At 40.4% G+C, this 15,600-nt stretch overlaps 1 protein-coding gene across 8 annotated transcripts in view; it reads left to right on the top strand.

Annotated features, from left to right (window-relative positions):
* Positions 1-2,323: 2,323 nt before the first annotated feature.
* Positions 2,324-15,600, top strand: part of cc2d1b (coiled-coil and C2 domain containing 1B) — a 62,453-nt gene continuing 49,176 nt past the window's right edge. For 4 of the 8 annotated variants that reach the window (XM_085982962.1, XM_085982957.1, XM_085982961.1 and 1 more), the window contains exons 1-5: positions 2,325-2,715; positions 7,627-7,765; positions 11,746-11,849; positions 13,327-13,437; positions 14,675-14,812. In XM_085982962.1, coding sequence (XP_085839088.1) covers positions 2,650-2,715; positions 7,627-7,765; positions 11,746-11,849; positions 13,327-13,437; positions 14,675-14,812 — 558 coding nt within the window. In that variant the 5' untranslated portion in view covers positions 2,325-2,649. Of the gene's footprint in view, positions 2,716-7,626; positions 7,766-11,745; positions 11,850-13,326; positions 13,438-14,674; positions 14,813-15,600 lie in introns of all 8 variants that reach the window. The other 4 variants (XR_015077698.1, XM_085982960.1, XM_085982955.1 and 1 more) reach the window with 3 other exon arrangements.

Here is a 15,600-nt window from a genome sequence, read left to right as displayed (position 1 = left end):
AGTCAAGATGAAAAGCCTTGCTAGGGCTTATGTGTGGTGGCCAGGTATCGACCAACAAATAGAGGATCTGACTAAAAGCTGCTCAGGGTGCCAAAAAGTTCAAAATGCACCTCCAATTGCACCGCTGCATCCATGGGAATGGCCTTCAACCCCATGGCAACGTGTACATATTGACTTCGCAGGTCCATTCATGGACTCCATGTTTTTAATTGCGGTAGACGCACATTCTAAATGGCCAGAAGTGATTAAGATGGCGACCACTACCTCGGAAAAGACGATCGCAGTTCTAAGAACGATATTCGCAAGAAATGGATTGCCAGAACAAATATGTTCAGACAACGGACCGCAGTTCGTGTCAGAAGAATTCCAGAAATTCATGAAGAAGAATGGGGTGAAACATTATACCTCTGCCCCATATCATCTGGCTACAAATGGGTTGGCCGAGAGATTTGTACAAACGTTCAAAAAGGCGATAAAGCCCATGAGCGAAGACCAGATTCCACTACAACACAAGGTGGACAATTTCCTAATGGCATATCGAAACGCCACTCATGCTGTGACAAATCAAAGCCCTGCCATGATGTTCTATAACAGGAGGTTGCGGTCCAGGTTGGACTTGTTAAAACCAAATGTGCAGAGGGAAGTCGAAAACAAACAGTTCCAGCATATAAATAACAAGACCACTCGGAGTTTCGAAATAGGACAACCAGTGTTAGCCCGGGACTATAAGAATGAGAAATGGCAATCTGGAACAATTCGTGCCAGACAAGGACCCCTGATGTACACGGTGGATATTGGTGAAAACGTAATACGACGCCATGCTGACCAACTTGTAGAATCGAGAACAAGGGTCGAACCCATGACTACGACAGAGACACCAGTGGAAGAAGTTAGTGAAGCATCTGTATATTGTAGTACCGGTGGTGACCACACCGGTATATAAACTCTGTGTAGTAATTTGCTAAGCGGTTCAGCCCGGACCTTCGATTAGTAAAGACCTGTTTAAGTTATTCTTGTTGTCTGTGTCCAGTGATTTAGAATAAGCATATCTGGGACACTCAGACTCAACAGTTCCTCCATTGGAATCCATCTTATCTCTTTTTACTCTCTCCCCCTTTTTCCCAGCAAGTACAAAGCCCTGTCCCTCTTAATCATGGCCCCAGCCAGAAGCATCTACCTCAGACGCCAATGTATCTGATGATGTCCAATCCATAAGAGATTAACTAGATGAGTCACCCCAGCAACGAGAATCAGAGACCCCTGAAAGGCGTTATCCAACTCGGATCAGGAGGCCTCCTCAGAGACTGAATCTTTGAACAGTTTTGCATGAAGTTGTATATATGTTATCCATGTTATGTTTAAATTGGGATGTACACTGTTAAGCTAAAAAGGGAGGAATTGTGGTGTATGTAACCTGTACCACCTTAAGAGACTACCTTAAGAGATGGACTACTTTCTCTTGGCTACTGTATATTGTAGTACCGGTGGTGACCACACCGGTATATAAACTCTGTGTAGTAATTTGCTAAGCAGTTCAGCCCGGACCTTCGATTAGTAAAGACTTGTTTAAGTTATTCTTGTTGTCTGTGTCCAGTGATTTAGAATAAGCATATCTGGGACACTCAGACTCAACAGTTCCTCCATTGGAATCCATCTTATCTCTTTTTACTCTCTCCCCCTTTTTCCCAGCAAGTACAAAGCCCTGTCCCTCTTAATCATGGCCCCAGCCAGAGCTGTCGCACATTAACCAGTCGCTATCTCACCGTCATCTAGCAAATGGCCCATTCTAAGATGGATAACTTATCCTCCTCAAATTCCTTTCATTCTATGTCTTTTCCTAATTAACTTTTAATTATCTTCACAAGCAGTTCTGCTAAACAAACTCAAAATTCTAACTGTGGAGATTATAATATGGTTATTAGTAATAATGGAGGAAACATAGGCTGGGCCTTCACTGGCCAAATTAAAGATACATTAACAAAGTCAAAACCCTAACTTACAAACAACAGATAACTAACCTGGCAGGACCATCCTATGGGCCCCCCGTGTGGAATGTTTATGTTTCACCTAATCTAACTGATTAAAAAGACTGTCTCAAATTCTAATGCAAGCTTCCCAGGAAAACGAAACTTATATAATTTAAAAGCTATATACATTTTTAGGCACTCCCTAGTTTCTAACATTTATGACCGGTGGGCACCGCAGGGACTGGAATGCATCATCACCCCCGGCCAACCAAATTTTAATTTAAGTTGTTACGTTTTCTTTAATGTTTTTTTAAGTTACAGTTTATCGTGTGCACCAAAAGAGTACACCAGTCTACTGGCAGGATTACAGACAGCAGCAGCTCCACACAGGCCAATGGGGAGCTTCAGCGGACCGGAAAGGAGCATCAGTGAGCGTACTGAGTCTGCGCGGCGGCAGCCTGGAGACGGGCCGTGTGTCGGATGAAGGAGGCGGTACCGATCTTGTCCCGGGCCTCCCTCAGTGTGGGCACGCAGACCTTCCAGTCACTCAGCCTCACTGCTCCCCTTGCAACCTTCAGTCGGGGTTATTTAAAAAAAGAAATCTTGACAGTCTGTGGAGGTGTTTGTAAGTTTCTGGGGCCCCGGGGCGAGTTGTACAAACTTGCCGCCTGTCGGATGCACCATGTTTGCTGTCAAAAACAGAAAGAAGCCGCCGGCCAAAGGCCAGGGCGCAGCAGCAGCTAAACAGGTAGGTGCATCGAAGAATGAAACCGCTTGGGGTTTGTTTTTTGGAGTGTTTCCAGCAGTGACTGCGAGTCTAATTGGAGATGGGGAGGGGGCAGTGAGATGTTTGCGGAGTTTCACACTGTCATTGGTGGGTTTGCTGCAGTTTGTTTATCAAACACGTCCTGTTACCAATTGCATGACGTTTTGCAATAATCCTAGACAAGTTAAATTGTTCTACCAAAGCTTTTAAGGTTTTTTTTCAGTGCATCTTTATGTTGACAGCGATTTGATATGCTTGCACTTGCTGCTATTTTAAAAAGGAACAACATGGAAGGGAGAGATGCCCGTCTAAATTTTGCAAACTGCCAGGAAATATCCTGTTTATACCATGCTTGGGTGGGATGTTATTGCACACATTTCAGAGCAATGTAAAGAATGATATCCAGCAAAAAAAATTCTGTTGTATACTTTTGTTCCAGGGATGTGAGTGACCCCAGCAAGGTTGCATTTATTGACCATCCTCATTGCCCTGAGATGATTGTTCTGGGCTGCCTTGGATTGCTGCAGCCCTTGTGGTGATGGTGCTCCCATGATGGTGTTAGGCAGGGAATTCCAAGATTTTGAGCCGGTGACAATGAAGGAATGGTGCTATATGTCAAGTAAATGATAGTATGTGGTTTGCACTCATCAAGGTGAGGGATGTTGGTGCTGGGGAATAGAGCTTTTCCTATTTCAGTCAGCATCAAGCACTCCCAGGCACAACTGGATGCAGAATACAGCTTGTTCGACTCTGCCCCAACAGCATGCCTCAATCCCAACCCCAGAAAAGCACCCCTACTGTACCAGCGAGACAGTTTCATTTCCCACACCAGCTATCTTTTTTTAATTTATCCTTTGAGTGAGATTGCCAATTAGTTGTAGGGCTATGCTTACTAGGAACTAGATTGAGCCTACCCAAACTTATTTCAAATAGGGCTTGTACAGGCTGCAGACAGAGGGGACTTTTGTCCCATTTGTCTGAGCTTGATTTGAATCCAGGACCAGTGGTGAAAGACCAGTTCTAAATCAATACATCACTGAGTTCCTGTATGATGCAATTTTAAAAGTAAATTTCTGTGTATATTTGCTGATGTTTTGGTTTTTATTTTACCTTTTTTCAATTTTTTTTCATTTTGGTTTGCTTTCTGGTAAGCTAGGCGGTACATGGATGCAGGTAATATTTCCAGACAGTTTACAATAACAATATTGTTTGCTAAATAGTGATGGTGGCTGACATATATTGGTTAGCACTTTTCAAGATTGCTTTTATCAGTTGCAGGTGGGTATTATACATTGCATGGCAGGGCAATTCAATTCAGATGTAAAATTTGCATTGCTTTATTATATATATATATATGGGGTCCTTACAGGCAGATTAAGATATGCTTATCGGGAACAGTAGCATAGTGGTTGATAGGCAATAAATGCTAGCCTTGCCTAACGAATAAATAGTGGTGGGGAGATATGCTGAGCGGAAATTAAAAAAGTCAAAGAAAAATGAGAAGGCAAAAGTGCAGGGTAGCAATAGGGGTAATGATAACCAGAGTGTGATGGGAAGGGACAGAGCGTATACACGAGTGCATCAGAAAGAGGGGTCAGAGTAGGGAAAAATGGTAAAAGGACAAAATTAAAAGCTCTATATCTGAACACATGCAGCATTTGTAATAAGATAGATGAGTTGACAGCACAAATAGAAATAAATGGGCATGATCTGATAGCCATTATAGAGATGTGGTTGCAAGGTGACCAAGGCTGGGAACTGAATATTCAGGGGTATTTGCCATTTCGTAAGGATAGGCAGAAAGGAAAAGGAGATGGTGTAGCTCTGTTAATAAGGGATGAGATCAGTGCAGTAATGATATGATATTGGCCTAGAAGATCAAGATGTAGAATCAGTTTGGGTGGAGATGAGAAATAAAGTCACTGGTGGGAGTGGTCTACAGGCCCCCAGACACTCTAGGACAGAGTATAAATCAAGAAATAATAGAGGCTTGTAAGAAAGGTCCGACTATAATCATGGGAGATTTTAATTTTCATATTGATTGGACAAAGCAAATTGGCAAAGGTAGACTTGTGGAAGAGTTCTTAGATGGTTTGGTTTCTTGGAACAATATGTTGTGAAACCAACCAGGGAGAAGACTATTTTAGATCTGGTAATGTGTAACGAGGCTGGATTAATTAATGATCTCGAAGTGAAGGATCCTCTTGGGAAGAGTGATCGTAGCATGGTAGAATTTCAAATTTAGTTTGAGGGTGAGAAAGCTAGGTCTCAAACTGGTGTCCTGAACTTAAACAAAGGTAATTACAAAGATATGAAGGCAGACTTGGTTAAAGTGGACTGGGAAAATATATTACAGGGTAAGACTGTAGAAAAGCAGTGGCAAACATTTAAGGAGATATTTCATAACTCTCAGCAAAGCTATATTCCAGTGAGGAAAAAAAGACTGAGAAGGATGAACCATCCGTGGCTAACTAAGGAAGTAAAGGATTTTTAAAAACCAGCAAAGGACGACTAAAAAATGATAGAGAAGATAGCTTATGAGAGTAAGCTAGCAAGAAATATAAAAACAGACAGTAAGCGCTTCTACAGGTATATAAAAAGGAAGAGAGTAGCTAAAATAAACGTTGGTCCCCTAGAAGATGAATCTGGGGAATTAATAATGGGAAACAGGGAAATGGCGGAGACTTTGAACAAATATTTTGTATCGGTCTTCACGGTAGTAGACACTAAAAGCATCCCAATAATGGATAATCAAGGGGCTATTGGGGGGGGGGGGGGAACTTAAAACAATCACTATCACTAGAGAGAAAGTTCTAGGCAAACTAATGGGACTAAAGGTGGACAAGTCCCCTGGACCCAATAGCCTGCATCCTAGAATCTTAAGAGGTGACTGCAGAGATAGTGGATGCATTGGTTGTAATCTACCAAAATTCCCTGGATTCTGGAGAGGTCCCAGCGGACTGGAAAACCGCAAATATAACGCCCCTATTTAAGAAAGAAGGGAGACAGAAAGCAGGCAACTATCGACCAGTTAGCATAACATCTGTCATTGGGAAAATGCTGGAGTCCATCATTAAGGAAGTGATAGCAGGACATTTAGAAAATCATAATATAGTCGAGCAGAGTCAGCATGGTTTTATGAAAGAGAAATCATGTTTAACAAATTTGCTGGAGTTCTTTGAGGATGCAGCAAGCAGGGTGGATAAAGGGGAACCAGTAGATGTGGTGTATTTGGATTTCCAGAAGGCATTCGATAAGGTGCCACATAAAAGGTTACTACACAAGATAAGAGCTTACGGGGTTGGGGGTAATATATTAACATGGATAGAGGATTGGCTAACCAACAGAAAACAGAGTCGGGATAAATGGGTCATTTTCAGGTTGGCAAACTGTAACTAGTGGGGTGCCGCAGGGATCAGTGCTGGGGCCTCAACTATTTACAATCTATATTAATGACTTGGATGAAGGGACTGAGTGTAATGTAGCCAAATTTGCTGCTGATACAAAGATAGGTGGGAGAGCAAATTGTGTGGAGGACACAAGGAATCTCCAAAAGGATATAGATAGGCTAAGTGAGTGGGCAAAAATCTGGCAGATGGAGTTTAATGTGGGAAAATGTGAGGTTATCCACTTTGGTAGGAAAAATAAACAAGCTAATTATTATTTAAATGGGGAGAGATTACAAAATGCTGAGGTACAGAGGGATCTGGGGGTTCTTGTACATGAGTCACAAAAAGTTAGCATGCAGGTACAGCAAGTAATTAGGAAGGCAAATGGAATGTTGGCCTTTATTGCAAAGGGAATGGAGTATAAAAGTAGGAAAGTCCTGTTACAACTGTACAGAGCATCAGTGAGACCACACCTGGAGCACTGCGGACAGTTTTGGTCTCCTTATTTAAGGAAGGATATACTTGCATTGGAGGCAGTTCAGAGAAGGTTCCCGAGGTTGATTCCGGAGATGAAGGGGTTGTCTTATGAAGAAAGGTTGAGCAGGTTGGGCCTATACTCACTGGAGTTTAGAAGAATGAGAGGGGATCTTATTGAAACATAAGATTCTGAAGGGGCTTGACAGGGTAGATGCAGAGAGGATGTTTTCCCCTCGTGGGGGAATCTAGAACTAGGGGGCATAATTTCAGAATAAGGGGGCACACTTTTAAATCGTAAATGAGGAATTTCTTCTCGGAGGGTCGTGAATCTTTGGAATTCTCTTCCCCAGAGAGCTGTGGAGGCTGGATCATTGAATATATTTAAGGTGGAGATAGATTTTTGAAAGGTAAGGGAGTGAAGGGTTATGGGGAGCGGGCGGGGAAGTGGAGTTAGGCCAAGGTCAGATCAGCCATGATCTTATTGAATGGTGGAGCAGGCTCGAGGGGCCAAATGACCTCCTGCTCCTATGTCTTATGTTCTTATGTAAAAGAAAAACAGTCTCTGTATTGCTTGCCTAATAGCTAAATGGGTAAATTCTGCCCGGGCCTCCAAACAACTGGTGTGGTATTGAATGTTACAGACCAGGATGGCTCCAGGTTTGATGCCTGATTTGTGATGAGTTAAGTTGAGAAGATCTGATAAAATCCTGAAGAGAAATAGTGACGCAGGAGTGATTTTTGAATATTCTTGTAATTTCAAGATTAGATTGTAGGGTGGACCTCACTGACACAACTGTTTACTTAATATGTGTACATTATAGCTTACTAGGAATGATGGTGTGATAATGTTTACCATTTAACTGGGTGAGAATATACAATTTTAGACAAAGAATGTGACAACTTGCGATGAGAGGGGCTGCTAATTTAATGTTTGTGTATAATTGAAAATAACTTCACTGTATATTTTAGTTTAATAGGCATCTGTGAGAGTCTTGTGACACTGATGTTCTTACTCTCTTTGACACAGCTTGGCCTGTTTGTAGACTTTTCATCTGAAGATATGATGATGGATACAGAAGAGGATGGTGACGATGGAGATCTGGAAGCAGAATTAGCTGAAATAACTGGAAAGAAGCCTGTCACTAAACCAAAGCCCAAAGGAAAAAGTTAATATAATCTGTATTTATCATCTACTTTTCTGGTTAATCCTTGGTTGTAATTAAAAACTGCTATTACATCCTGAACACTTTCATTTTTAAAATAAGTTCTCTAAGTTAAATACTTGGTCTAAATAGTGGAATTACATTAAAAAATTTTAATGAAAAGTAAGAAAGCTAAGCCCATTTAAGGTATGAGCACTATACAAATGTAAATTATTTTTGTTATGGTGTAGACTTAAGAGCTGTCCTGAAAAGTAGTAATATTTTCATTGGGAAAAAGTCAGCAACTGAACTTTGACATCTTTCTAAGACATTAATTATTTCACATTTTAAGAGATGAAGCTGAAAGCAAAAGAAAACGTTTCAGGAAAAATTGCCTGGAAAAACATATGAAAACTCCAATTGATTAACTGTTAAAGGGAGGACGTTCTGCTGAATTGCCATCTAATCTTAAATGTTATAGCAACTTTTGGTTAGAGACAACTTGGAGCAGACATTTTGTGAAAAGGCTTCTCTTCTAATGTGTGTGTTTTTTGATCATTATGTGTACTTTACTTCCTTGGTTACTGCTTATTGGTTATTAAAATGTTGTGCAACACGGGTGAAAACGATGGACTTCAGCACCATGGAAACAGCAGCAACAATGTATGGAGAGGGGAGCTGTCATCGCAGTCAGCTCAAACAATTGGAACAACTGCTCCAGGGCAACAGAAGAAAGCAAGCACAGATGATGAGCAGCTTCCAAAGTGCACATCTTGGCAAAGGGCAAGCAGCATTCAACCGTGTTCTAGATGGAGAGTAGGGGTGGGTTTGGCACATCTTGTGCGAGTCAACATTCTTAGCAACCACCCTGATGAAGTCAAAAGTATCGCTCACGACTGCTGGACAAAAACCTAGAAACTGTACTAAGATGTGCTCTCTCTGACAAATTGATTACAGAATTCCAAACTTTGTTGAAAGAGAAAGATTGCAAAGTTCTACACTGAATGGCGGTATATATTTGTTAAGAAAATATACATGTGAATTACATTTACCTGTATTGTGTATAAGGCATTTTCTATTAAAATTAGTGCAGTTGGCTAAAACAGTGTCACGTGTAGGCACACCTGTGGCTAGTCAGAGAATTCTATTGGCCAACACTGGGATAGGAGACAATGTGTAGGCATCTCTTACTATAATATTAAGGATTGTGTGAGAGTGCAGTAGAATACATTTCCTTTTTAATTTGTGCATCCATTGTTTTGTCTTCTAGAAGCTTCATGTATTTGTCAGTATTGGCTCTGGTGCCTAGTCAGGTCTGCCGCACATGAGCTTTTTTGGTCTTTCCAGTTGTCAAGTTAGGTGTCGGGGAATAGAGTGTGGGGGGATTGAGAGTAACTGAAACCTAAAAACAGCAATGGTACCTTTTGGGAGAGGCAGAAGGGGAAATGGAGATGGTATGAATGGGGGAGATGATGAGTCCAACTGTATTTTGTAACAAGTGCAGAGGATTGTGATTTAAGGACTAAGATACATGGTAATCATTTTAACCTAGTCATGTGAACCCTTAGAATGCTAATGCGAACCATGAAAGCAAAGTTTAAGTGGTTTGTAATAATTTTCTGAAACTCTGCATCTTCGCATTTGCTTCCTGGTATCCATTTACAATTATTGGGGTTTTTTTGGGGTGGGATAGTCACCGTTGGGGCATAATGTTTTAATGTGTGATGGCATTTAGAAATGTACCAGTAAGTTAAAGTAATCAGCATTTGATCACTGTAAAAACTCTGCATCATAAAGCACTAAATACAGCTTTCTTTTGCTATTCAAAGTCAAACATCTGTAAAGATAGCACTTTATGAAGAACATAGTGCTATAAATGAGAAAACTAAAATTGGCAGATTATACCTTAAAGCTGGCTCTAGCACTGTAATAGCTTTTTCAAGAGGAAATTAATAGCCCAACTGTTTTCCATCGGTGTGTAAAATAGCCTCTGGCATATTGCAGCTGACTGGCTGTTGATTTATGTTTTCTGCAGCTGAGGCACACAGCTAGGTCTTGTGTGACAATACCCAGCAGTTCTGCAATTTCCATCGTTGAGTATTCTGCCAGTGGACCAAATACACAGCTATTTTAATAGGACATAATAAACTGAGAAAAGAAGGCATATATAAATAATAAACGGGTAGTAGGAGCAGGGGTGGGGCCGATTAGGGACCAAAAAGGAGACCTACACATGGAGGCAGAGAGCATAGCTGAGGTACTAAATGAGTATTTTGCATCTGTCTTCACCAAGGAAGAAGATGCTGCCAAAGTCATAGTGAAGGAGGAGGTAGTGGAGATACTGGATGAGATGAGAATTGATAAAGAGGAGGTACTAGAAAGGCTGTCTGAACTTAAAGTTGAGAAGTCACCAGGACTGGATGGGATGCATCCTAGGATGCTGAGGGAGATTAAGGAGGAAATCGCAGAGGTACTGGCTATAATCTTCCAATCCTCCTTAGATACGGGGGTGGTGCCAGAGGACTGGAGAATTGCAAATGTGTTCAAAAAAGGGTGTAAGGATAAATCCAGCAACTACAGGGCAGTCAGTTTAACCTCGGTAGTGGGGAAGCTTTTGGAAACTATAATCAGGGTCAAAGTTAACAGTCACTTGGACAAGCATGGATTAATTAAGGAAAGCCAGCACGGATTTGTTAAAGGCAAATCGTGTTTAACTAACTTGATCGAGGTTTTTAGATGAAATAACAGAGAGGGTTGATGAGGGCAATGCGGTTGACGTGATGTATATGGACTTCCAAAAGGTGTTTGATAAAGTGCCACATAATAGGCTTGCCAGCAAAGTTGAAGCCCATGGAATAAAAGGGACAGTGGCAGCGTGGATATGAAATTGGCTAAGTGACAGGAAAGAGTAGTGGTGACCGGTTGTTTTTCAGACTGGATGAAGGTATACAGTGGTGTTCCCCAGGGGTCGGTACTGGCACCACTACTTTTCTTGTTGTATATTAATGACTTGGACCTGAGAGTACATGGCACAATTTCAAAATTTGCAGATGAGACAAAACTTGGCAGTATAGTGAACAGTGAGGAGGATAGTGATAGACTTCAGGAAGACATAGACAGGCTGGTGGAATGGGCGGATACGTGGCAGATGAAATTTAACACAGAAAAGTGCGAAGTGATACATTTTGGTAGGAAGAATGAGGAGAGGTAATATAAACTGAAGGGTACAATTCGAAAGGGGGGTGCACGAACAGAGACCTGGGGGGGTATATGTGCACAAATCATTGAAGGTGGCAGGGCAGGGCAGGTTGAGACAACAGTTAAAAAAGCATACGGGACACTAGGCTTCATAAAAATAGGCATAGAGTACAAAAGCAAGGAAGTTATTATGAATCTTTATAAAACAGTGGTTCGGCCTCAACTGGATTATTGTGTCCAATTCTGGGCACCGCACTTTTGGAAGGATGTGAAGGCCTCAGAGGGTGCAGAAAAGATTTACGAGAATGATTCCAGGGATGAGGGACTTCAGTTACATGGATAGACTAGAGAGGCTGGGGTTGTTCTCCTGCGATCAGAGATTGATGGAGGTGTTCAAAATCATGAGGGGTCTAGACAGAATAGATAGAGAAACTGTTTCCGTTGGCGGAAGGGTCGAGAACAAGAGGACACGGATTCAAGGTGATTGGCAAAAGAACCAAAGGTGACATGAGGAAAAACTTTTTTACGCAGCGAGTGATTAGGATCTGGAATTCACTGCCTGAAAGGGTGGTGGAGGCAGACTTGATTGTGGCTTTCAAAAGGGAATTGGATAAGTACCTGAGGGGAAAAAAATTTGCAGGGCTACGGGGAATGGGAGAGGGAGTGGGACTAGCTGAAGTGCTCTTGCAGAGAGCCAGCACAGGCTTGATGGGCCAAATGGCCTCCTGTGCTGTAACCATTCTATGATTCTAAGAAATTTAGTGAGCCGGGCCTATCTTCCCTGATCTTATGCATTTTATCCACAGCGCCTTTGCCAATGGACCATATAGAACAAATGGCGGAGGAATGTATGAAGGATGTTGATGACATTGACGATCATGATGATTTGGAAAATGATGAAGAACTCTTGGTAAATGAAGCTTTAGGGCATAACTCATTTGGATATGGACAAAATAAATAAGTACAGTACTGAGGACCGTGATACATTAGAGTTCCAATAAGAACTCCATGTTTTCATATATTCTGCTGTTTGCAGTAATAGAACAACTTTATATTTCATTACGAACGTAGACACAAAAATTGTCTCATTGTTGTCATGGAGTTAATTCTGACATTTAATCTCTGGATAAAACTTTTTTTAAATAGATATTTTTAATAGGCTACTGGAGGAATTCAGTTTTTTTCATTAAGTGTTATTTCTAAACATTTTGCACGGTACATAAATACCATTTATTATGCTTAAAGCTGCAGTGTTGCTTTCTTTTCAAACGTTTTCACTCTAATTTACTTCCCTTTTTCCCCTTCCTTTTTGAAGGTACTGGCATTGTGTGTACTCAGATGATGAGTGTCAGCAGGCTTTTCAGTTAAATGTGGAGTCACATGTCCTCAGCTGATGCTTACACAAGTGCACTTATCCAGAATGAGTCACTGGATAGGCGTCCTAAGCAGGAATCGTGGCTGATTCCCGCTCCCCCCCCCCCCCCCCCGGTCTCCTAGCCCCTAGTCCAGATGAAATCGCCCAGCTCCATGCAGACCTTTCACCTTGCTGGCTCAGAATCCTGTCAGGTGGTGCTTTAAACCAGTAAGCCATGTAGGAAATTGTTGTAGTGTCTCTTTTGCACAGTGAATTAAGAATTGGCCAACCTGGCATTGGGTAAAAAAAGCTTGGTTATCCATATAGCAATTGTTTTAGTAAACAATTTGGAACTATGGCATTTCTCTTATAGCTTATCATATGTGTGTGTGTTAATCATGTCTTCAAATAAGCTGGAGATGTTTGGAGCCATGGATGATTCTTTTATTCAGGTTATTCTCAGAATAGATTTTTGAAGCCAAAATATGTTAATTCTTTACTCAGAGTTAACCTTTTATATAACCACCTCAGGATGCAGCCTGTTAAATTATATCCATTGATTCCACGTGTTTTTGTTTCACAAATCAAATCTTGTGCAAAGCACCTCCCCCTCTGCTAGCTTGAACTTGTTGTTTGCTTTCCAAACAATGTTCCCTTTAAGCTGCGCGTTGTGGCCAATCAGTGCTCTGGAGGACCCACATAGCCGGCTCACTGGCTGTTCAGTGGAAAAACCGCGCATGTGTGGAATTTTGAATGGACTGCACAGCCCATTAAAGGGGCCATGCGGCCCAAAAAAATTGGAGGGAACATTGCTTCCAAAGGGTTAAAGTATGGGAAGGGCCTACAATATTAATATTCTAATTGAGAATTTTTGTTTCTATTAAGCAAACTATATTTTGCAGCAGTTAATTTGTCAATGGTACAGTAATGGATTGCATAATGGTAAACAAAGGATAGCGTGCAAAAGAAAAATATGTGGTATTTAGTTGTCTGCTTAAACCATATAAGGAAAATTATTTATTTTATAATTAAGGCAGAGCTGATGGAAGTGGTTGGGGAGGAGGAAGAACCACCTGCAAATTCACCTGTTCCCACAGACTCTACTCCAGGACCAATAAATCAACTAACTGTTTTGCAGCCTCAGGTAAACCTTGTTTTTTGTAGTTTTAAAAAGGAAAGCTTATTCTTGTATCTTTTCTAAAACTATGTACTTAAAAAAAAAAAAAAAAAAAAAAAAAAAAAAAAAACTTCTTAGTACCACACCATGTGGTGCTTTTATCTGCAGAACCTGTAGAGCCGAAGTTTAATTTTACAAAGTAAGCTGCAGTGTCATTGGGAGAGTTCAGATACCCTTCAGTTTCAGAAATCTTTTGCAGTGCTGCAAATGTCTTAGAAGTTAATCATCGTTTGACGCATGAAATTTAGAATAATAAAAATATACTTTCCTAAATTAAGTGTTTTCTTACAAAGAAATCACTTGAACTGCAGTTGCAAAAGCCTCCTAAACTTTGATTACTGTGGTACTAGAATGACTCTGACTCTAGTATGGTTGGTGTATGATTATGAATTTCTGCAGTCTCAAACACACTACCTTTCCAAAGGGGGAAACTTCTGATGAACAGCATTGCAATTCTTAATCCACATGAGTAGAGAAATGGCACTGAGCAGCTATCAATGGGATAGCGCCAGAAGCTGGATCACAATATTGACATCTTAATTTCTAGCAACTTGTAGAGGAAGTTGGGTTAGTTATTCTTAGCATGACTTGGTCTCAGTTCAGACTCGCAGTAAAATAAACCCACTATATCTTCCATGAGGTCTTTGTGACATTTTAAAACTAGCCTAATCTTTATTTTACACTGGTTATATTTTAATCTGTACAGTTTATCCTTGAATAAAGCATCCATTATAAATGGGGTTGTAAAAATTGACTGCCGTGGCGGAGCTTATGTTATGCCATATAGCAGTATTAAGTAAATCTATTCAAAAAGCTGTATAAACAGCAAGGCATATCAGTCAGGCTATGAAAATAATTAGATCACACTGACACAGCCTATACTAACAGTATTAGTACAATAATGTGTTTTGCAGGTAAGTGGAACATAATATTGACCCATTTTATAAAGCCACAGATCACTTTTTAAAAAATCCTGGACAGATTTAGGCTAGATATTGTTTTCAGAGTATCTTATCCAGGCGAAGGAAGTAGTGGTTATTTAATCCTAAATATTTACATTGTATCGGTGACTAAATATTTAGTGAACAGAAAAAGGACTTGTATATATTTACAAAAAGTTAAATCACTTAAGTAAAAATGAAATCCTATGCATATGGTCTGAAAAATGTAACCCAGTTGCTGAAAGTTATTTTCTTTTTCCAAGTCAAGTACAGTTCCTGTGAATGCTGGTGGATTGCAAGATACACTGGAAGAACGCATTCAGATGTATAGAGTTGCAATTAGTAATGCAAAGCAAACTGGAGAAACATCAAAAATGAGAAGATATGAACGAGGGCTGAAGGTATGCTTTAAACTATTGATAATTTGTATTCCATCTTCCATGTAGCTTTTAAGCTATGAAGCTAGGGTGGTTCTGGTTTCTCTAGGACTGTTGCCAGAGCTGCTTTACAATCAGTTGATGGGAAGCATGTTTTTGTAGCACAGCCAAAATACCAATGCTGGTTCATGTCTAACCCCCACCTAAAAGATTAAACTAGGTTGCTGTGAGTCTCCTTTTTAGTGAATTGGCCAAGAGTTAACAGAACTGCTTGAATGACAGTTTGCACTAGGACAGTATTGTTACTGGGATTATTTTGGTTAGTTTCTTCTACATTGCTTGAACATTAAATCCTAACATCTCTTTTGCACTCATGTACTCATCCACTAAGGCATTTTCAAATTATTCTTTGTAATAACCCTATTACTCTGTCATTGTACTTTCATAGCTAAAATTGGGCATTTTGGGTGTAAAAGCAAGAGCTTATGTTGTGTTCTCTTAACCTATTTTCTAATTTGCTATAGGAGCTGTTCATAATTAGAAGTGTGATTTCTCAAGAATATTGTGGAGACGTTTGTTCCATCTTCACTGAAATAGTTTGGATCAGTTATTTGCAAAACCCTTTTGTAGTTTTGTCAGAAAGATGACCATTTCCAAACTTAAATTTTGTGGTTTATAGTTTCTAGGGTCTCTGTTGTGTAGCGGGGACTGCTGGTAAGCAAGGGCCCTTGAGTATATCATTTAATTGTAGTGTAATTGCTGGGATTGATTTGATTTAATTTAATTTGAATTAATGAAAGGGTAAGTCATGG

This window comes from Somniosus microcephalus, chromosome 3, assembly GCF_052327205.1.
Source record: "Somniosus microcephalus isolate GS21.2 chromosome 3, FLI_Smic_1.0, whole genome shotgun sequence".
Classification (NCBI taxonomy): domain Eukaryota; kingdom Metazoa; phylum Chordata; class Chondrichthyes; order Squaliformes; family Somniosidae; genus Somniosus; species Somniosus microcephalus.
This window is presented reverse-complemented; position numbering and strand designations above follow the sequence as displayed.